This window comes from Melopsittacus undulatus, chromosome 11, assembly GCF_012275295.1.
Source record: "Melopsittacus undulatus isolate bMelUnd1 chromosome 11, bMelUnd1.mat.Z, whole genome shotgun sequence".
In the NCBI taxonomy this organism is placed as follows: Eukaryota; Metazoa; Chordata; class Aves; order Psittaciformes; family Psittaculidae; genus Melopsittacus; species Melopsittacus undulatus.
In genome coordinates this window covers 10,931,601-10,955,104 of record NC_047537.1, presented here as the reverse complement: position 1 = coordinate 10,955,104, position 23,504 = coordinate 10,931,601, and the positions used below count along the sequence as shown (strand labels likewise).

General features: G+C 52.2%; 1 protein-coding gene across 7 annotated transcripts in view; it reads right to left on the bottom strand.

Annotated features, from left to right (window-relative positions):
- Nucleotides 1–23,504, bottom strand: part of EXD3 (exonuclease 3'-5' domain containing 3) — a 286,325-nt gene that overhangs the window by 43,624 nt on the left and 219,197 nt on the right. The window contains exon 21 of one of the 7 annotated variants that reach the window (XM_031042591.2): nt 12,523–13,650. The exons of 5 other annotated variants lie outside the window; for them this stretch is intronic. In XM_031042591.2, the coding sequence (XP_030898451.2) occupies nt 13,639–13,650 (12 nt within the window). In that variant the 3' untranslated portion in view covers nt 12,523–13,638. Of the gene's footprint in view, nt 1–12,522; nt 13,651–13,671; nt 14,308–23,504 lie in introns of those variants that run through there. One more of the 7 variants, XM_031042590.2, reaches the window with a different exon arrangement.

The following is a 23,504-nucleotide window of genomic DNA, read 5'->3' as shown; positions in this document are numbered from 1 at the left end:
GGGTTCCTAGGGCTGGAACCCCATTGGGACCACCCCACTACCCTCTACCAGGCTCCACCAAGGCCAGCTCACCAGTGCTCACCAGTGCCACAGTGTGAGCCTCTCTGTGACCATCCAAGGCCACAGCCTCTTGCTCAGCCTCCATGTCCCATGGAGCCCAGCTGCCTGTAACTGCCTCACAGGCATGGGCTGTGGTCAGGTTCCTTGAAGCCCTTCCTTCTCCAGGGTGATCTAGATGTGGAATGCTGAAGTTTTTGTGACACATCAGGGGATCCTTAAAGAGGGCTGGAAAAGACTGCAGATTAAGACAGTGTGACCATCTCATTGCAAACAGACTGAAGAAGAGAGGGATACCCGATGAGTCCAAACCAGAGGAGACTCTCTGGAAAATAAGGTGAGAAATTCTTAAGTGCTGTGAGCAACCCTCATCTGTCATGTAAAGCGAAGTTTGTTGGGTGGGAGAAATGTTTGCTTGTCAGAAGAGGAGAGAAATAGAGGTCCTCAAGACAGTGAGAAGAGTGTGCACTAAGCTCACTGCCCTGGACTTCAAGAGAGCAGACTTTGGCCTCTTCAGCAACCTGCTTAGCAAGGTTCCATGGGATATAGCCCTAGAGGGCAAGGGGGCCCAAGACTCTTGGTTAATATTCAAGGATCACCTGCTACAAGCTCAGCAGTGTTGCATCCCGACCAGAAGGAAGTGCAGCAGGAGGGCCAGGAGACCTCCTTGGATGGATAAGGAGCTGCTGAGAAAAATTCAAAGGAAAAAAGAGGCTTATAAAAGGTGGAAGCAAGAACAGGTGGCCTGGGATGAATACAGGGATGTTGTCTGGGTAGTTAGGGACCAGGTTAGGAAAGCTAAGGCCCAGTTGGAGCTAAACATGGCAAGGGAAGTTAAAGATAACAGGAAGGGATTTTATAGGTATGTGGCGGCTAAAAAACAGACTAGGGACAATGTAGGCCCCCGCCAGAAGCTTTTGGGAGAACTGGTTACACAGGACTTGGAGAAGGCTGAGGTTCTGAATGGCTTCTTTGCCTTGGTCTTCACTGGCAAAGGCTCTGACCGCAGCACCCAAGTCTTGGAAGGCAGACACAGGGACTGTGAAAACCTAGACCTTGGGCCCATTGTACGAGAGGATCTGGATCGAGACCATCTTAAGAACCTGGATGTGCACAAGTCCATGGGACCTGATGAAATCCATCCACGGGTCCTGAAGGAGCTGGCGAATGAAGTTGCAAAGCCACTGGCCATCATATTTGAAAAATCATGGCAGTCAGGTGAAGTTCCTGATGACTGGAAAAAGGGAAATACAAGCCTCATTTTCAAGAAGGGGAAAATGGATGACCCGCAGAATTACAGACCAGTCAGTCTCACCTCTGTGCCTGGCAAAATCTGGGAGCAGATTCTCTTGGAAGGCATGCTAGGGCAGATGAAAAACAACAAGGTGCTTGGTGACAGCCAGCATGGCTTTACTAGGGGAAAATCCTGCCTGACCAATTTGGTGGCCTTCTATGATGGGGCTACAGAACTGATGGACAGGGGTGGAGCAGTTGATGTCATCTACGTGGACTTGTGCAAAGCGTTTGACACTGTCCCACATGACATCCTTGTCTCTAAATTGGAGTGTCATCAATTTGATAGGTGGAACACTCGGTGGATAAAGAACTGGCTGGATGGTCGCACTCAAAGAGTTGTGGTCAAAGGTTCAATGTCTGGCTGGAGATCAGTAATGAGTGGTGTCCCTCAGGGATCGGTGTTGGGACCGGTCTTGTTTAACATCTTTGTCGCTGACATGGACAATGGAATTGAGTGTGCCCTCAGCAAGTTTGCCGATGACACCAAGCTGTGTGGTTCTGTTGATACGCTAGAGGGAAGGAATGCCATTCAGAGGGACCTTGACACGCTTGTGAGGTGGGTTGATGCCAACCTCATGAAGGTTAACCATGACAAGTGCAAGGTCCTACACCTGGGTCGGAGCAATCCCAGGCACAGCTACAGGTTCGGCAAAAAGGAAATTCATGGTAGTCCTGCGGAGAAGGACTTGGGGGTGTTAGTCAATGAGAAAATTAACATGAGCCAGCAGTGTGCGCTCACAGCCCAGAAAGCAACTGTATCCTGGGCTGCATCAAAAGGAGTGTGACCAGCAGGTCAAAGGAGGTGATCCTGCCCCTCTGCTCTGCTCTCGTGAAACCTCACCTGGAGTATTGTGTGCAGTTCTGGTGTCGTCAACATAAAAAGGACATGGAACTGTTAGAACAAGTCCAGAGGAGGCCACGAGGTTGATCAGGGGACTGGAGCACCTCCCGTATGAAGACAGGCTGAGAAAGTTGGGGCTGTTCAGCCTGGAGAAGAGAAGGCTGCGTGGAGACCTCATAGCAGCCTTCCAGTATCTGAAGGGGGCCTACAGGGATGCTGGGGAGGGACTATTCATTAGGGACTGTAGAGATAGGACAAGAGGTAACGGGTTGAAACTTAAACAGGGGAGGTTTAGACTGGATATAAGGAAGAAATTCTTTACTGTAAGGGTGGTGAGGCACTGGAATGGGTTGCCCAGGGAGGTTGTGAATGCTCCATCCCTGGCAGTGTTCAAGGCCAGGTTGGATGAAGCCTTGGGTGATATGGTTTAGTGTGAGGTGTCCCTGCCCATGGCAGGGGGGTTGGAACTTGATGATCTTGAGGTCCTTTCCAATCCTAACTATTCTATGATTCTATATGGGAAAGACCCTTCTGAAATTAGAAATCACATTGGTGACAACTATAAACATTTCAGTGGGGTCAACAAATGAAACACCCAAGTTCTGCACATCCCAACCTACAAAATCTCCTTGTGATCCTGAGCAGGAAGAAAACCCCTGTGTTGCTGTGCCCCCCACAGCCTGAAGCCCAGTTTCCAGCTCTGGCACTATTAACCTCTGTGGACACACTAATGGAGATAAAGTGGTCCTGGATGACAATCACAGCCTGGGGCATTCCCTACCCGAATGAATCAACTGGAACAGTTACTGCTATTGCCAAGGAAAGGGCTTTGGTCCATATTTTGTGACTTACAGAAGCCTGTCACCCCCACATAATATTTCTTTCAGCTCCATCGGTTTTGCATTGACTTTCCCCCTTTATCTCAGGAAGGGTACCACATGGACATTCATGCACCAGAGACTGTGTGTGATGTTTTACTTCGAGGAGGCTGACAGCATTCAGGCAAGGATGGGATTTTTCTGTACAGGGTCAGACCTTCCTCACAGGAACCAAAAGAGCATTTTGATAAATTTATACTTCTTCTACATCCCACCACTGAGAAGCCTTTCCCTAGGGTGGAGAACTGAACCATTCCCTACAAAGTTGGCTGTACCTGGACATCTAACCTGAGGCACATTAGGGACATTTTAATACCCATTTACTGAATTCCCAACCCTGGCTCCCTATGAATGTCATCTTCATCAAGCAGACAGAGCTCCCACAAGCTCTGCAAAGCAATCAAATGCACCAGCACACAGAGGTAAGAGCTCATGGATGTGATGGAGAAGTGGCTGACACAGCAGCGGGAATGGCATGCTCTTATTTCACCCAGCCTACAACCATTCCCTCCTCCTTCATGACAGACCCAACTTCTTTTTTTTTGATCATGGAACAGGGCATTTAGGGCACTTTCTGGCCATGGCCAGGGAGTGACAAACATGTAATTTGACTGCCCTGCAATAGTCCCTGGTTTGTCCAAGCTGGGTCACTTGTGCTCACTCATGGTGGGTCCTCAATCTTGCTGCATTGTGCTCCCTTCTAAAGGGACAGCGAGGTGTCCCCTCCCAGGGAGAGCTGTGGGTGCTGGTGGTGTGAACAGCTTCAGTAGCACTCTCTGATGCCCAAATTCCACCCTCACTGTCTTGACAAGACCCAAGAGTAATGCCAAGGACTTTGCCAGAGTCCCTCCCACATGGGCTGAAGCACACTGGGCAGTGAGGATGGGTAATGAAATAATGAGAAGGGACATCAGTGGGGATGGGGTCTGGGCTGCCTGATGTGACCACAAACACTGTCATGGGCAGCTACAGGAGAAGTGTTACTGTTTTGCTTTGAAGCAGTTTCTCTCCATGCAGCCAGCTGGGGCATTTTTCACAGTGATGATTTTGAAGTTTTTCACGTTGTTTTAGAGCTGGTTCAAACCCAAGATGGGTTTCCCAGGATTCTTGGGGCAGAGATGGTAAACCCCATCATTCTTAGCCATAACACCTGGCTGAAAGACTAAGAATTGAAATGAATGCCTCTCTGGGGGTTTTCCCCTACAGTGTATCTTGGGATATTGGAGCAAAACCCTTCCCATAGGCAGAGCAAGGAGGAACCAGGAAGGGCCCAGGGGCTACTGGCTCCCCAGGAGCATTCCATCCCACCAGACCCAGCTTAGGCTGTCCAGCCCTGCTTGAGATCTGACTTAATACCCTTAGCGTCATCAGGAACGTTTGTTGGCCCCATTCCCCAACACCCACAGCTACAGGCAGCAACAGGCCTTTGCTATGGTCCTTTAATCCCACTGGGTCCCCCAAAAGAAGCGGACGAGGGCTGGGGGATGTCTCACTGTGACCCAGCTGCCCTGTCCCCATGGCAGGGGACCTCCAGGACACCCCATCACACACCATAAAGCAAAACCCAGCCAGCCCAGAGACACTCTCTGGTTGCTGCTGCCTCTTACCCAGTGCTCCAAATGTTCCCAGAGCAGTGATGAGGGGGCGCGAAGGGCAGAGCTCTCCCCAGCCATCGGTGCCCCCCAGCAGGCAGGCTCCCTGCCTGGATAAGGGCAGAAACCAGCCGAAAACAAACAAACAGTTGGAGTTAATGGGGCGGCAGTTATTTTTGGCCTAGAGGGAGTTCACACACTCTGTGTTGTTTTAGTAAATAACTGTAAATGGAGCTTGTGGTGCAGGGAGCGGGCTGGGAACCAGCTCACTCCGGGCGGCGGGGAAGAGCCATGTCTTGTCACACTGGTGCTAACAGGAAGCCCAGTGCCTCGCCTCCCTTCACACCTCTCCGTACTCACACTTTTATTGTTGCCACATCCTTCAGCAGCCACATCAGAGGGAAGCCGAGGGGGCAGGGCTGGGGCAGGCAGCATCTCGCCGTGGGAAGGCAGCTCTGGGGCTCGTCACCCTGATGGCAGTGGGGCAGAGCCCAGCAGCCCCACATCCAACATGGGCAGAAGTTGTCTCAAGTTGCCACCATGCCATGGACAAGGCAAAGCCATTGCTGGATGTTGCCTGGGATTGGGTGAGGGGATGCAGGACAGGCTCTGGACCCAACCACCATTGCACCCAATGCTGACGAGCTCGCTGCTCTCCTGCCTCTCCCCACCTCTGCAGCAGCATGTGTCAGGCTGTGGCTGATGAGCCCACAACAGTGTCTGCATCTCCCTGGGTCAACAGGCCTTAGGAAAAGGCAGTTTTCTATGGAGACGCATGTTGCAGGAGGGCCAGGACCACTTCACATCCCAGCCTGGAGCCTGGAGTGCTTGAATGGGCTGAGATGCAAAACCACATTTTATTTATTGTTTTCTTCTTTTTGGTTTTGAAAGAGTGATTGCACTCCTGGGTGCCTGGGAGAAGGATGCCGGGTACCTTCAGAGGACTTCAATGGCACTGGTTGAATTGGCCTGACTCCATGAAACAGACACAAGGTTTTTCGCAGGCAGAAAGCACAACCCATCAGGAAAACAAACATAAAACCAAGTGACACATCATCTCAGTAAGGGAAGGATGGTCAGAACCCCTGTGCATGGCCTGTAATCTCAGAGCAATAAAACCTGACAATAAGACAGCCGCAGACACCCCAGCAGGAGCAGGAATGGGTGACACAGGGTGGCATCAGGCTCACATCTGAGCTCCTGCTCTGTCAGCTCACACCAGTCTACTGGTGACACGAGCATGGGAAGCTGCTCCCCAATCCCACAGCAGCAGCACGAGGGGAGCTGGGGGAGGCAGCTCCAGGCCAGAAGCTGCAGTGATGGCCCCGTGCCCACAGAGCGGAGCTGGGCTCTCACTTGATGGGGCAACGGCACAGAAACCTCCATCTGGAGAGGGACAGAACAGCCCTGGATGGCTGAGGAGAGACTGGGTTTAGGCAGAAAATAACTAAAATCAGACAAAATCACTGACATTTCAGCAGGGAATGAGGAAAAATAACCTGGCTTTCACAGAACCCCAGCCTGGTTTGGATTGGAAGGGAGCTTAAAGCTCCTCCAGCTCCAACCCCTGCCATGGGCAGGGACCCCTTCCACTGGAGCAGCTTGCTCCAAGCCCTGTGTCCAACCTGGCCTTGAACACTGCCAGGGATGGGGCAGCCACAGCTTCTCTGGGCACCCTGTGCCAGCGCCTCAGCACCCTCACAGGGAAGAGCTTCTGCCTAAGAGCTCATCTCAGTCTCCCCTCGGGCAGGTTCAACCCATTCCCCTTGGCCTGTTCCTACAGGCCCTTGTCCCAAGCCCCTCTCCAGCTTTCTTTGATCATCTCTTATATACAGCATTCAGAGGCCAAAGCTCAGGATGTTTTCACTCAATGACTGTTACTTTTTGGATCCAGCTCAGTAGATGAAAGCAGGTAACAATGCTGTGAGCTGGGACAATGAAAGTCTTTTGGAAATCTCACAGTGAAAGCCACACAAATGGTCCATAGCCCCAGAGCTGGTGGTGAGATGCTGCAGGGTTCATGCCCTGCAAGGCACCACCCCATCTCCTCTGTATCCTGTGATGTGAGACTGGCAGCATGGTTCCATTTTGTGGTGCTGGAGCACAAGGATGCTTGCCCTTCCTGCAGCATCCCAGTGTGAAGGATCCAGCTGAGGGTCCTCATCAAGCCCAGTCAGGCCCACATGTGGGCCCCCAGGTAGCCTGGGGTTGCATCCATCTCTGCCAAGCAACCCCTGAGCCAAAGCAGCCACCAGTTAATGCTTGGTCCCCAGTGAGTCCCCAGGAGCTGCTGCTGTGACTGGTGCTTGTCAGGCTCCCAGCCCATGGTACCTGCACACTGGGACATCAGGGGGCCAACCAGCCCCATGCCCAAAAGCAGGAGGGTGGTTTGGTTAAGCAGGAAAGACCTCCTGAACTTGGGATCACCGGTTACTTCTGGTCCCTGTGTCACCAGGAGACCCCAGTGAGGATAATGTCTCGCTGCAATGAGCACAGCCAAGGAACTGTGCCAGCATCCCCCATCCCAGTTCCTGCCCAGGCTCCTGCAGACAGCAGAGAGTAGGAACAGGACTGAGGAGGGCTGGACATGGATGCAGGAAGTGCAGAACATCACACCACCTCCGGAACCAACCCTGCCTTTCAAGGATTCCAGGAATTTTGCCAGTGGGGAAATGCCCGTACGTGCAAAACCAAAGCTCTGGATGGAAAGGCCCCTTCCCTCTGTGCTTCTTCCGGTCACCCCAAGCACGAACAAGGCAGGTCCCATTCCCCTCCCCTTGGTGGGCAAGCCCCTGCGTGCACCCAGTGCAACAGGCCTGATGGCTGCAAGAGGCTCATCTTGCGCTCAAAACCTCGTGCAGTGCCAGCAAAAGGCATTTGCAGCAGCTCGGGCCAAGCCACAGTGTCTGTACAGCCCTGGCTTGGTGACATTCCTGGAGCCACGAAATGAGAGCAGACAGTCCCAGTGGCTTCATCTGCCTCCTGGCAAGGATATGCCGCTCCCTGATTGCTGCCATGGGGAACAGAGGGTCACTGCTGCTGGATGATCTTGTCAAACTTTGGTTCTATCTGCAGCACAAATCCTAAAAACAGTGTTTGTAGACCCATAAAAGACTTCCCTGGGGGGAGATAAGAACTGAAGACAACTGGCCTTAATGATGTTGGAGAGATTTATGGGATCACCTTAAAAGAATTTATTGGAGGGCTTTTTAATGAGCAAATAATTAGTAGATTTATCTGCTTTTAGCTGCCTTGCTGTTTTATGGCCTTACTGAAATGGCTTTCTAGGGTGTTTAATAAAGTCTGGTTCTGCCCTGCTTCCCAGGGTCCAACCAGCATCACCTGCCCTGGGCACTGTGAGCTCTGTGGGAGCTGGAGGTCCTCCCTTGTTTTTAAGGACAAAACATACAGAAAAGGAGCAGAAAAGCAGGAACAATCTGCTGGTGAAAGGCAGGGCTCTGAAAAATGCCTGTGCAGCCATGGCGAAGTGCAAAGCCATGGAAGGAGTAACACAGGGCAGCAACTCACTGCATCCTGGGAAAGGAAAAAAAATTGATTTTAAGGATCTGGGGAGAAAAATCAACTGAAGAACAGTCTGTGAGTTCAGAAACCTGGAGAGGGGCTTGGGACAAGGGCCTGTAGGGACAGGCCAAGGGGAATGGCTTGAACCTGCCCGAGGGGAGACTGAGCTGAGCTCTTAGGCAGAAGCTCTTCCCTGTGAGGGTGCTGAGGCGCTGGCACAGGGTGCCCAGAGAAGCTGTGGCTGCCCCATCCCTGGCAGTGTTCAAGGCCAGGTTGGACCTAGGGGCTTGGAGCAAGCTGCTCTAGGGGAAGGGGTCCCTGCCCATGGCAGGGGTTGGAGCTGGAGGAGCTTTAAGCTCCCTTCCAATCCAAACCAGTCTGGAATTCAATGGCTGCACAGGCAGGGCCAGGCATTCAGCAGGAGCAGCAGCAGCACTTCCCAGGGGAGCAGCACATCCTTCCCATCCATTTCCCTGAGTGTGCACAGCTCCCGCCAGGAAAATGTCCCTTCCAGATGCTTTTTCCAAGAGATTCCCTTCCCCAGGCAGCTGCCAGCACCCCCACCCCCTGCCAGAACATCCCCTCCCAGGCCACAGCTCCCTGAGGTCCCCACAACAGTGGGGACTTCAGCTGCAGCACTTGGGCCCCTCTGCAGAGCACCCCAGGGCCCTGCACCACATCCAGGCTGCACTGACCCAGATACCTTCTGGGGAGAGGAGCCTGAAAGCTGAGTTCAGTGAAATGAGCCCCAGCTGGGTTAGACAAGGACCGCCCAAGGCTGGACTCTGCACCAGCTTCCATAGGGAGAGTGGGCTCCAGGCAAGAACCAGCCCATGGGGAACCAGGGTCCGGCACCCCGGGGCTGGCAGGACGCTGGTTCATGGCTCATTATGGCGAGGAAAAGAGCTTGTACTCTCAGAGCGAGCAAAGAGCCCGTGCAGGAGCCACGTGTCTGAGAAAAGCCAACTGGGAGCATCCCTGGGAAGGTTGGGGAGAGGGAGACACTGCCCTGCCTGGGAGCAGCCCCTGGATGCTCCGGTGGCACATTGCTACCAGGAGGGTATCAAACAGCCCAGAAATGGGTTATGGGGGAATCTAACTGCTTGTGGGAAAAGTAAAACCCAGAGCACTGTGTGTCAGAAAGAGCCGGTGGCAGCCAGGGTCACGCTGTGCTCCAGCCCCTGGCCCTGAAGGGGACGTTCATTCATGGTCAGAGACCCTTCCAGGAGCTGACAGCATCAGCCCACAGCCCTGAGCAGACCCACAGTGCGACCTGCGGGGGGAATTCTGGCCTTTTCCTGAGGTTTAGGGCTCCCAGAGGAACCGCTACAGCAACAGCAGTGGTGCCATGGCCCCTGCAGCCGTTCACAGAGGAGAGGAATGAGCAGCCAGTGACATGCTGCTCCAGCTACAGACCGAGCAGCCAGGCTCCTTCAAAGCCAGCCTCCATTTCTCACCTCCTCAGTTGTTCAGTGAAAGGAAAACTTCATTTCCAGCGCTGGGCTGTCCTTCAGTTTGTTTTACTTCAGTGTGAGCACTGCTAGTCTCCAGGAAAATTCCACTACCTCATCTCATTACAGAGCATCATGTGAACTATATATGAACAATGTTAACGCACTTTAATACAATAGGGCTTGAGTGATATAATAGCCAGGGAAGGGGATTTTCTAACAGTCCCCACCCTCAGCACCCAGAAGCTGCCGCTTCCCCCCAGCAGGATCCAGGCTCTAGCAGAGCCCGTTTTCCCCAGGACAGAGCATCCTGCATGTGGATCCTGGCAGCAAAGGGTGGCTGGGAAGGAAACAGCCCCAGAGTTCACGGGGTCTGTGAGAGGAGCTGGGGCTGGAGCTGCACATGCTGTGTTCATAGTGGCTTGTGCTGCTAATTGGGCACAGGCTGCCAATCTGGGCTTATTCCAGCGGAAAAAGGGATCTCTGCCCTGCTTTCTTCCCTAACAAGTCAAAGGTTGGACACCTCTAAAGCCTCTACAATGACTTAAAGCTTTTGACATTGTTGCACTTAAAAGCCTGGCTGTGGTGGGATTCTGCGGTTCATTAAGATGCAGAAGAACAGGCTCAGCCCAACCAGCCCCATCCCACCGCTCTGCTCACTCCTGCTGTGAAATTCCCTCTGGCTTAAAAATTCCCAGAGCAGAAGGGCTTGTCCCAGTCCTGTTCCACCTCTGGGGACTGTGCTCCACAAGATGCTGCCAGGACCTATGGGACATGGTGAGGATGCTGCCTGGGGGGGAGAGCAAACCCTCATGGAGCTGACATCTTACAGGGGAGCCCATCCTGAAGCGCGGACATTCTCCTGCGGATATGGGAGCTTCTGGGAAAGCTGATGCTGATGAGTCTGCTGCACTGTGGGAATCAGCCTTGCTGGCTCCGTGGTTTTTATATGTAGTGTTGCAGATAAGAAACCCAGGGTCTTGTGGGAAAGGGGAAGACCTTATCTCCCATCCCAAGCCACTTCTGCCACAGCCTTGTGCTGTTTTTTTCCACTGGTCCCCAACACTACTTGATTCAAGTCGGCAGAAAAGGCTTTGTGCTGCTGCTCTGTGCCCCAGCCTCAGTGCAACCCTTCTGGAAGCACCAGTGAGTCTCTGAGGGCCTGAATTGCTCCAAGGGATTTAGTTTCTCACCTGGATAAACCCATAGCCACATCCCCGGGGTTCTCCAGAAGCACAGCAGATACCACAGGCTGCTGGCAGGAGCTCCCTGCTCAGGTCAGCCCCACACCACTGGCACAGGTTGCCCAGAGAGGTGGTGGATGCCCCATTCCTGGAAACATTCAAGGCCAGGCTGGATGTGGCTCTGAGCAACCTGATGTAGTTGAAGATGTCCTTGCTCATTGAAGGGGCATTGGACCAGGGCAGCTTTGAAGGTCCCTTCCAACCTAAACCATTCTGTGATTCTATCATCAGGGGGCAGGACCTGGGTTTAGCCATGCTTGAGCCACCTCCAAGTGGTTCCTCTTAACACTTATGTACGACCAAGCCAGCTTTCCTGCAGCCCCTTTCAGCGTGTGTGTTCAGGTGATGCAGACATCTTGGCTTGGATCTGGCCATTACCAACAGCAATGGAGATGGAGCCACCGGGGAAGGAGAGAGCAAGAAAGCCCTGACCCGGGTGAGGAGAGAAGGGGATTAAAGGGAGGGATTATCAGTGAGAAAACCCGAGGGTCATCCTCAGGGTGACAGAACCTGGGCCGCAGTGCTGGAGCCTCTGCCCCTCCTGCCCCCATCCCAGCTCCCGGCTGCAGCACCTCCTTTGTGCCTCCCGTGACCCGGGAATTATGAGCGTGGGAACGGGGCCGAGCGGGTCCCGGCGCTGCCGCGGCCTCGAGCTCACAAAGGCCAGGGCAGGTCTGGGGGAAGGAAGGCAGCAAGAGGCAGCTCCTGCTGTGGGCGCAGGGCTGTGGCGGCCTCTCTGCCTCCTCCTGGCTCCGGCTTGGGTCTCTCAAGCACCCCATGGTGCTGCAAGGGCACAGGCAGAGCTGGCTGGCGGGGCTGTGCCCTGCTGTGCTGGGGTGATGTGACACTGGTCATCTCCCATCACCTCTGCTGGCATGGCAAACGTTCCTCACATGCAGCACATGGAACACGCTGTATGTGTCAGAGCACGGTGCTGTCACTGAGCAAACATGGTGCATCACAGGTCACTGAGCCCAGCCACAGCAGGAGCTTTGGTAACAACCAGCTGGTGCATCCAGTGAGGTGGGACATGATGCTCCTTGCTGTGGTGGTGATACTCAGCCTGGAAGAGGCGCAGGGTCCCAACATGGGTATTTCATCCTCACCCACTGGGCTCTTGAAACCTCAAAGACACAATGCATCCTCCCAAGCCTTCGCTCTTCTCTCCCTCTCTCCAGGCCAAGGAGCTGTGGCAGGAGCCAGGTCCCACAGGTGCTCCTCCAGTCCTTGAGGATCCACCACTCCCTGGCCCTGCCAAACACCCTCCTCATGGGGAGGAGAGCCCGTCCCTGCCTCCTTGTCTCCTCCTGGCACACGTGCCATGGGGCAGCTCTGTTCCACCAGCAACCGCTGGTTTAGAGGCTCCTGCCACAGCTGCCCTCCAGCAGATGGATCATCCCAGCATTTTTCCAGGGGCACATCCTGTCTGGGGGGACTGCACAGAGGGAGCATCAGCTCCCAGGAAGTGTCAGAAAGACCCGCTCATGATCACCAACTAATTAGGAAATGTCTGTCATGGTTATCCCGACAATTCTGGTGAGAAAGGCTCCTTACCTTAGGAAAAAAGGGACACTGGCTCCCACCCGCCACTGTGGGAAACTACAACTTTTATAAACACAAGGAGTCTTGGGTTTGTGCATGAGTTTTTATTTTTAAATCAGCCAAAGCCAACTGAATGGTTTCACAGAGTAACTGTGGGCTTGTGGGGCTGGAGGGGCTGGGAGCAGGAGCCAGGCACACTGCTCTGCTGGGAGGGACACCCCCTGTCCCAGTCCAGCTGAACCCCCCCTTGCCCCAAGCTCCTCCTTACAATACAGCAACAACCCAAACCCATCACAAGTCTGCCACTAAACCAGTAAAATGAAGCACAAACCCACGGAAGGGGACTGGTGCCATTTCATCTGTTATTAACCCTTCTTGGACTCAATGTCGATTTACAGCAAAACCCAAGGCACAAGCAATGCCAGCACAGGAGTCAGTGGCCTAGCTGGACAGCTGAGTGTTTAACCTCATGTTGCAATTAAGTAGGATCACTGTTAACCAGCCCCTAAAACTTATTCAATATAGATACAGAGGTTAAGAAGTAAAATATAGAATATTTAAAAATTTGCCTAAAAAGACATTCCTAAACAACACAATGCTGCTCCTTAATGAACAGGTATTAAAAGTTCTGCTCTAAGGCTATTAGCCTGCATACTCCTCCTTATGCTTTCCAATAACTCCCATTAACTTCACGAGCTCAGCTCAAAGGATTAGGAAATAGATTAGCTGAAGTCTGCAGAACGGGAAGTGCTCTGACACTGAGCTGTGCTGTCATATGGATAAGCACAGGATCCTCCTGGGGTCATCAGTGACATGAGGATTTCTCCCATTATAACAGTGAATGCTTTCCAGCTACATCAACCAAAGCCCACTCGATCCTCCTCAAGCAATCAGTGAGCGCTTGTGGAACCATGCAACTAGGAACTCGAGGAATTCATATTACCCTGACAAATCAAGTAACCAGAAAGAAAACATACTATGCAACTGGGGGTTCAAAGCACGTAAGCAGATGGGGGTTTGGGGACACCACTGTGTCCCCCAGCCCGCAGGACAGCTCAGGAATGTGGGCCCCATGGTCTGGGATGATCCAGTTTAGCACTTGCTGAGGCAGAGACCTGGCACTTGGCTCTTCCTCCACCTCCTCCACGCCTGCCCCCAGGAGGGACATCAAGCCCTTACTTGTGTCAGGCTCTCAGCATGGGCTTCTCCAGCTCATTAAGCGCTGACCTGGAAGAAATCAGAGTACCACTATTGAGCAGTGAGGACAGAGCAGGAGCCTGCTTCTGCCTTCCTGAAAATCCTTGGGTTTTCCTTTACACTGCTGACTCCACAGAAAGCACCTTCCCCAAAGAAAGACATAGAAGAGTGCCCAACACCTACACTGTGAATCCTCGCAGCAGAGCCACCATCCCTTTGGGTGCTAGTGTCCCAAACACACCCAGCTGAGCACATGGTCCTGGGTGCCACCAGGTCACCCACAGCTGGCAGCAAATCCACAAGCATCAGCATGGCTCTCATGTCCCTTAGGAGAGCTGTGATGATGCTCACTTGGAAACCACGAGCTCTCTGTTTACTTCATCTCATATATGGTGACTAATTCCATCATCCAAAGAGCTGACGATGATGAAAACAAGTGGAACCATCAGGAAGGAAATTAAAAATAGCCCTCATGTGGCACTGTGTCAAATGGTCATGTTTAGATTTTAATTTTATTTTTTTATTCCAAGTTTCTTTGATAAAATATTTTCCCATGCTGAATACACTTGGAACGTCCCCTCCATCATGGCATTCTTGATGCATGAGCCAGGCTGTCACAGCTCCTTATGCCAGAGCTGTATTCCCTCTGCTCCATGATTCTCACTCCCACATCCACACCTTTGGGACCTGGAAGTCATTAATCATCACTCAAAAGCCAGGAAGGTACCTCTGAAGGCAGAAATACCATCTTGGACACAGCAAGGAAAGGAAACTGAGGCTGACAGCCAGCACAAGACAGGACCACATCTCTGCTTGGCTCCTGTGCTGGTCAGCAGTAGGGAAGATTTTCAGTAGGGAGATTTTTTCGGCCATGAGACTCAATAATCTTGGTAGAAGGGGGATGTTCTGTCATCCTACTGGCTCTCATGGACTCAGCAGCAACCTGGGGATCCAACTCACCTGGCCACGCTAAAGATGCCGTCAGCTGCGCTTGGCACTGTGGCTCTGGCAGAGGGGAACAGGATGCTTTGTCTCACTCAAAGCAGTTGCTGCTTGAGGCTTAAACAAATCCTACCCCAGTGGTCACTGGTGTTGCAGAGGACAAGGACAGCCCCCATGCTGCAAGCAGGCCACTGAGACCCAACTGGCCACCAGGCATGAACACTCACCATCAACCTGATCTAGTTGAAGGTGTCCCTGCTCATTGCAAGGGGTTAGAGTAAATGAGCTTTGAAGGTCTCTTCCAACCCAAACCATTCTGTGATTCTATGATTCTATAACTTCCCTATTATTTCCAACTTCTGCATTCCTTGGAAATACCAGAACCAAAGTGAGAATGTGATTTCAACACCTTTGAACAAAAATGGTGTTGAAAAAACCTGCCAATCTGAATCACTGCTTTCACTTGCCTTTCTCACCAGGAGCCTTTGGGGATTCTTTTCAGTTTCTATTTCCCCCACTGTTTCAGACACCTCACTACAGGCAGGAATCCCAAGGACAAGCTGGCAAGGTCTCATCATGCACAATTACTGACTTGCCAACATAGGAAACACACCTCTGTCCCCAGGCTCCCACTGCTCATGTATCACCTGTATGGGAAACACGTTCCCAGCCTTTCTATTTACGAGAATGCATTAAAATCCCATTTGCTAAAAATTGTTAAAAGAAATCCCAGGGGGGAGGGAAACACGAAAACAGCATTTACAAGGAGAAGTGTCTGTCAGGCTGGTTTGGTTCCTTCTGCAGAGGCTCAGGGATGTGGCTGTGGCGTCAGTGATAAACGTGTGGTGCCAGCCTGTCCTGTGCGCCTGGACGCACGTGTTGTCACTTTGCAGAGTGAAATGCTCAGCTCCAAGGAGACAGGAGGATGCAGCAGCCACATGCACCAAGAGAACTTAGATTTAGCCTGATATGGTAGCAGGGAAGTAGTGAGCACTCTGGGACTAAGGAGGTTTTAGTGGCTCAGTTACTGGAAAGCTAGAAATCTGCCTTGCCAAAGCAGTGGGAAAAGTCCATATTCGTAAATATCTTGCTTGGATATTTATTTATATTTATCCCAGAAAGGGACTCTTCATCAGTGACTATAGTGATAGGACAAAGGGTAATGGGTTCAAACTTTAATAGGGAGGATTTAGGTTTGATATGAGGAAGTAATAGGTGATGAGGCACTGGCACAGGATGCCCAAGGAAGTTGTGAATGCCTCATCCCCAGCAGTGTTCAAGGCCAGGCTGGACAAGGCTTGGAGCAACCTGCTCTAGTGGAAGGTGTTTCTGCCTGTGGCATGGGGTTGGAACTGGATGAGCTTTAAGGTCCATTTGAACACAAACCATTCCATGATACTATGATTACCCAGCTATGAAACCTATTTCCACCCACCAACGTTGCCCCCAAGTCTGGGCATGGGCTGCTTTCATCACAGGCAAATAGAGTCCCACTTCATCATCCTTCTGTCCAAAAGGCTCCTCAGCATGATGGAGTGATGGCCCTCGGGGCCCTGGAGAAAGGCTCTCCCTTTAAGGAGAAAGGCAAAGCACTTTGTGCAGAGATCTGTGCTTGTTTTGTCATGGGACACATTACCCTGAACCCAAAAGAGGAAGGAAAAAGAGGGGGGGGGAGCTTTGCCTTTCTGGTGGGAACAGTGTTTGAGCTGACTTTGCATCCCTTGGGGAAAGGCACCAAAATAACCGAGGAAGGGGGTGGGGGGTGAAGCTGAAATGGACGTGTAATCTGCCTGGGAAAAGCTGCACTTCCAGCAGTGAGCCTGGGCACTGTGGCTGCGGCACCCGAGGAGAGCGCCCAACATCCTTGAGCGCTGCTGGGTCTGCAGAACCATCTGCCCTGTGCAGGGCTCCCAAAGGCACCGTGCAGAGGGAAGAGCACTCACCAGGGTCTGGAGAAGTTACCTGCTCCCTCCAGCAGGCCTGGACAGTAGCCTGGGATCACAGAATCAAAGCATCATTAAGGTCGGAAGGGACCTCTGGAGATCATCTAGAGCAACCCCCTGCCAAGGCAGTGCCATGCAGAGCAGGTCACACAGGAAGGTGTTCATGGTGGATTTGGGATGGCTCCAGAGAGGGAGACTCCATAACCCCCCATGGCAGCCTGTGCCAGGGCTCTGCCACTCTCAAAGGAAAGTTCTTCCTCATGTTGAGGTGATACTTGTGTGTTAGTTTTTGTGTGTGTTAGGTCATTGCTCCTCATCCTGTTGCTGGGCACCACTGAAAAGGTAGTCTGGCCTCCCACTACTCAGCTCCTCCACCAGCCTGCCATGCCTGCACCTAATGCTTTCTCCTGCAATGTTTGAAGTAGGTGTTGGAAGACAAGACAGGCAGGTTGCCCCACAGGGTCCCTTATGTGGGAAGAGGGATCCCAACACTGTCCTGATGGTCTTTCTTTACCTTCTATGATGGAGCATCTGCTGGAGCAGCCAGCACAGGCATCCCACACAGGCATTAGTGTAGGGCTTTATTCCAAAGCATAAAGCTGTGCAGACCAGGAGGCTGTTAAAGCCTCATTGGAATCACACTCATAATATTTTTCTCACCACAGTGTTACTTTCCTCAGGCAATGTGGGTGAGGAGCCTGCAGTGTGCCAAAACTGACCAGTGCTTGGTGTTCCCATGTAAAACAGGGATCTTCAGCCCCTACCTTTTTGTGTCACATCTTGAACCCATCAGAGTGCAGGTTAAAACTGCATCAGCTCTCTCTGGTACAACCTGCAGAGCCAGAGGGACAGCACAGCACCCCACTGCAGCTACACCTGCACAGTGCAACGGCCCACCTGGGTATCGGAGTGAAGAATGCAATCCCTTGCCCATAAGGTCATCATGGTGAAGAAAACCTGATGGTGCAAGGTGCCAGGGGCAGAGCTGCTGTGCCTCCATGTGCAGGCGAGAGCAGAGCAGCCCCCTTATCTCAGGACATGCAACCTCCTCTGCAGCAAGTGAAAAACTCCGCTCCAACTCCACCCTCCTCCAAAATCCACAATGACTAATCCTGTATCAGCAGAACCGTTCCCAGGCACTGACCATGTTCCCCCAGCTCTGACGCAGCGCTGGGCGCCGAGGACCAGAGGTCACCCACAGCTCAGGATCTTCTCTGTGCACCATACCCAGGCAGATTTGGTGGCTCCAGCTGAAGCACTGGAACGTGTCCCCTGCTCCTCCCCACGCTGCACAAGGCAGGTTGCAGGTTCTTGCTTCAGCTCCTGCATGGGGAGTGACTTTCCTGCCCACAGCAGCAGCCTCTGCCTATCCTTGCAGCAGAGTTTGTGAACATGATACACAGGAGCCTGCTCACACCCCTTGGGTTTTCATATACCCCCAAAGAAACTCAAAGTCATGAAACCAAAAGGCAGGAGAGGTGGAACACGTCTCCTGAAGAAGCTGCTGCATGATAGAGTCCAAGCGCTTTGCTCCCACCATTGCTCTAGTGGGCAAAATCATAGAGGGATGCATGTGGCATCCATTAATAGCTGCATTCCTAATTACGTCCTCAGAGGGCACAGGAGACTTCCACTGCCTAAACGGGATACAAGGAACCTGGATCAAAAGACTACCTCTCCAGAGAACCAGGCACACATAAGATGCCATGTGATGAGGCCAGGCTGATGAGTATTGTCCTCCAATGCCTCCGTGGGAGGGTTTGCTGTCTCTCCATCCAAGAACCTGGCATAGCAGATACCAGCCAAATTTCAACCGCATCTGCTTGAACTTATTTGCAAGCTCAGTCCCGTACCATGTGTTTCCTCCCCTTATTCAGTGGGTTATTCAGATAGACAGGAAAATGGACATGGGGCTGGCTTGCAGGGCTTGCTCTTAACCAGTCCTGGTTTGCATCACAGCATTATCTTCTGGGCATTTACAAATTGATTTTTAATGGGCAAAGCCAGTCACTTCCTGGGTGCTAATTTAGGATTCAGCATTTTGCCACAAGGCTTTGGGCAAATGGCCCATTAGGTTTTTGCTTTCTGCCTTTGATGAAGTCCTTAAGTGGCTGTTTTGAGCAAATAAAAAGCAAATAAAATATGTGCCCAGTTGCTTTACTTTATGTGTGTGTTCACATGAGCTTGTTGACTTTTGTTCCATCTCCCTCACATCCTGCAGCCCTGTGCAGGGGTTACAGTTCTGACCAGCAAAGAGGTGGCTGTGGGTGCAGCCCTACTCTCCCATCTCTGCACCCTCCTCCTCTTCCTCCCACAACTTTCCTGCTCCCTGCTACTTCATTCTCTTGCAAAGCCTTGTCATAAAGTCATCATAGGATCCCAGACTGGTTTGGGTTAGAAGGGACCTCAAAGCTCCTCCAGTTCCAACCCCTGCCACAGGCAGGGACCCCTTCCACTGGAGCAGCTTGCTCCAAGCCCCTGTGTCCAACCTGGCCTTGAACACTGCCAGGGATGGGGCAGCCACAGCTTCTCTGGGCACCCTGTGCCAGCGCCTCAGCACCCTCCCAGGGAAGAGCTTCTGCCTAAGAGCTCATCTCAGTCTCCCCTCGGGCAGGTTCAAGCCATTCCTGTCCCTACAGTCCAAAGACCCTCTCTAGATTTCTTCTCGCTGACAGATGGAGGTGCCAGGGCTGGCAGTAACAAGGGACAAAGGAGAAGCAAGGCCAATGCCTGGGCACTGCCAAGTTGCATTTGTTTTGTTCCTTCCCCTGCTCCTCACACCCCTGGATATCCACTGCTCCTGCTGCACCTCCCCATCCCACTGCTCCCAGCTGCCTGCACGTGGCGTGTCCGAGTGCCCTGGGAGAGGAGTGCTCCTCTGTGTCTATTTTTGTCCATGAGGATGAACATTTCACTCTCACATGCAGAGAGAAGCAAATGGACTGGTGTTGGACTGGGAATGGGCAGGGAACGGCTGATGCACATCCTGCTTGTGCCTTGCTGTGCGAGCCCAGCACAAGCTCTTAATTGAGATGGTGTTAAAAATTCAGGGCAATTTGGACGCAGATGGTCTGCACATCAAGCTGTCCCTGAACTGCTCCCACAGCCCTGCCAAGGTGAAGAAAGCCAGAACAGGGTCCCATTTCTCTCCTGGGGATGTGGATCTGGCTTGCTCACAGATGCAGTTGCCATTGGCGTGAAGGGAAAGGGAAGCAACAGGGAATTGCCCTTAGAAAGCAGCACAGACCGCTTGGCTCGGCACTTAGTTTTATGCTCTTGGCACATGCCTGACACATGCCTGGCACATCCTGGCTCCGGCATGCCGCATTCCCTGTCACCACTGCCTGAGGTCCCCACACTGCACAGCGCTGCGCTCGGATAAAGAGTTAAGGCGCTCTCGGAGGCGGTTCTGTGAGAACATTTCTCAGAGGGCAGTGCACTTATATTCAAAATAATTTTCCATTCCATTTATATCTATATAATAGGAGGTGGCTCTGGGGTCTGAGTTTTCCATAGCCCCAGACCTCATTTCCTTGCCTGGGCTTGACCCCTGCTCAGCTTCCCCAAGAATAACAGAGAAAAGTTCAACTGGATTGAAAGAGCCATGGGGCTGAGGTGCTGCTCCCTGCCTCTGCTGCGGGCACACAGACTTCTTTGTTAACAGAAGATATTATATGGAATATATACATTAATATGCATCTGTTATATACGTATTAGTGGTAGGACACTGGCACAGGGTGCCCAGAGAAGCTGTGGCTGCCCCATCCCTGGCAGTGCTCAAGGCCAGGTTGGACACAGGGGCTTGGAGCAAGCTGCTCCAGTGGAAGGTGTCCCTACCCGTGGCAGGGGTTGGAGCTGAAGGAGCTTTAAGGTTCCTTCAACCCAAACCAGGCTGTGAGTCCATGGCTCTATGAAAGCACTGTGTTGCTTGCTGCATTGTTTGGGAGTGGGGGGCATCCTCCTTGACCAAACCTCCCTCCAGTTTCACAGAATGAAGCTGTGGAGGCTGGTGTCAGGGCAAGGATTCTGCTTCATGTGAAACATGCATCTGATGGGAAACGTTCCCATCACCCCCGTGGTCTCTCACCCAGCGGTTGCCCTGGCTTTGCTGCAGGCGGTGCTGCAACACCCCTGCTGCATGAGGGGCTGGCACCCACCACGCTGGACAGACACTCTTCCTGAGCCTCTGGGGCATCAGAGTGTGGTACCTACTCTCAATCCAACCACTGCAATGCACACCTCATTGTCCCAACCTTACACTTGATTCTTCATCTGACAGATCCAGAGCCACACACTGCATTTCCCATGCTAGGGTCCCCGCAGACGTGCTCTTGGGAGATGTCCGAGGGGCCACGTTTTGAGGTGTTTCCCCTCCAGGACAGCAGTCTCCAGCAGCACCAACCATCTGAGCACAGTAGGAGGTAGAAGATGTTTGTATTTACATGTCAGGAGAATGACTGGTATATCATTGCCTGCTTGGTCAGAGGAACTTCCATTATAATCCAGAGAAAGGCAGCACCTAATGAAAACCCTGGCTGTTTTTCGCTGTATCATCACTCTCAGCTGACTGACTTTAAATCATGAACAGCTGCGTCCACACCAGAGGTGATTTCCAGGCTCCTTGCAGACTGTGCAGCTTTAGGAAGTCTCAGTGACCAGCTTCTCTCCTTCCCACAGAGCTGCCTCCCACCTCCTCCCTAAGGGCTCCAGGCACTGGAGGTAGCTGAGCTCACATAAATGGCACCAGGTCTCAGGGACTGGCACGGGATGGAAAGGTCCTTCCCTTAAAACTCTTCAGGCAGTCACATGTCACACATGGGAGACCCTTCAACTAAGCTTTCCCAGCAGGAGCTACAGCAGTTCCCACCTCCAGGTAACAGGGACCAGTCACGCTCAGTAGTTTGTTTTCACGACCTATGAACAACCATGTTCCCACCTCCCCAGGATCATCAGGATCCTCCTTTTCCTCCCTTTGCTGTGGCAGGAAGGTGTCACGCTGATGATGGGTCTTCATGAAACAGGCTCTTCAATTAATTCATTGAATGATAGAGTCATGGAATGGCTTGGTTTGGAAGGGACCTTAAAGCTCCTCCAGCTCCAACCCCTGCCACAGGCAGGGACCCCTTCCACTGGAGCAGCTTGCTCCAAGCCCCTGTGTCCAACCTGCCCTTGAACACTGCCAGGGATGGGGCAGCCACAGCTTCTCTGGGCACCCTGTGCCAGTGCCTCAGCACCCTCACAGGGAAGAGCTTCTGCCTAAGAGCTCAGCTCAGTCTCCCCTCGGGCAGGTTAAAGCTGAATTATTTGATGTCATTTTTAGTTTCTGCACCTGGTTACATCACTGCTCAATACACATCTAGTGAAACATCATGGCTATTGATCTTTGCAGATCCCAAACCTGTCAGTCAAATACAGAAACCCACAGTATGGATGATGCCCGTGCCTTTCAGGAGGCACTGAAACAGACCGAGAGAAGAAATCGCAAGAAGTATGAAAAACTAGTGTGCAGAAGTGAGGAATGATAAGAAGCCAACATATGCTTGGATGTGATGCTTTACACCAGCTGTGACAGGAATCAAAATATACAGAACTGAGAGTTTAACAAACCTGCCAGCCCCACAGGAGTCTCCAGCATTAACACACTTGCCGACTGTGCCTAAAAGGGATGGACCTGAAGGATGCAGAGCACAAACCCACACCGTGGTTAGAAGTGTGGCTGCAGGAAGGGACACCCACCTAAGTTGCCACTTAGTGAGCTCCAAGCCCATCAAGCCTGAGCAGAGCCTGCTGCAGGGTCAACAGCATCCCTACCTGTTGTCTGGCACAGCTGGGCTGCTTTGCCACAGAAACAGGAGCTAATGATGAACTGGGATGCGTGTATCCAAACCAGAGACAACGTGAGTCCCAACTGAGCTTTCCAAGAAGCAAGGCGAAGGATAACAATGCCAACATTTCAGTATCAAATCACGTCCAGTTTTTCACTTACAGCCTCAAAGGAATCCCAACACAGAATCCCTCTATTTAAGCTGGACCAGAAACTGCTAAATGTGTAAATTCCTCACCAAGCTGCTGGAAGCATTTAAACTGATACTCATAGAGCTGTCTTGACCTTCTCTTGACTCCTTAGCAAGTTGGTTCTGTGATGGAGGTGCTCAGGCCATGCTGGTCACTGTGGTGGACCAGCAGACACATCCCTACAACTCATGCAATTCCACCACTCTTTGCCTTGTGGCACATGCTGGCATTCATGTATGGCAGCAGTGTAACACCCTTGCCCCACACAAGCCAGCCTGCACTTCCCAAATGAGACTTTTGGGATGGTTCTAGTTCCATCTTTGAATCTGGATCCTTCTTGAACTACCTCATTCAGGCAGCTCCACAGCCCCTGCACACTGACTTGCTGCAGCTGCCAATGGACTGTACAACACTGGGGTGCTGAAGTGATGGGAGGGCAGAAGTCAAATTGCTGTGTCTGGGAGAGTTGTGTATTTCGGATTTTCTAGTAACTCCACAAGATTCAAGATCAAGCAAAAGCAAAAGAACCAAGTGTCTTTCTAAGCACAGAGGGCTTCTTCAATGCACGAACTCAGAAGCTGGTAAAGCTCATGGTGCCTGTGTCTGCTAACACCCTTGGCTCTGCTTTGGGCTTTGAATCCACCCCCAAGTATAATGTGGGTTTTCCACTTTTAGATGCCTGACTGGAGGTCATTCCAGAGACCAGGTGGGCCTGAAAGCATCCCCTGAGCCATGCTGGCTCCCAGATCAGGGGACAGCTCCATGAGCAGTTCCACAGCCAACAACAGGGCTGGATGAACTACAGGTAGTGTTATCTTGTCACCCTAAATAGCAACAGCAGATGGAAAGGAGGAGCACCCTAACCCCACATCAGTGCCAGCTTCTTCCTTTCCCAAACTTGAAGGGAACCTTTCCTCAACCTGAGCTGAAAACCCTTCTCAGGAACCCTACAGCAGCACTTCACTGTGAGGAATGGCGTCAGTG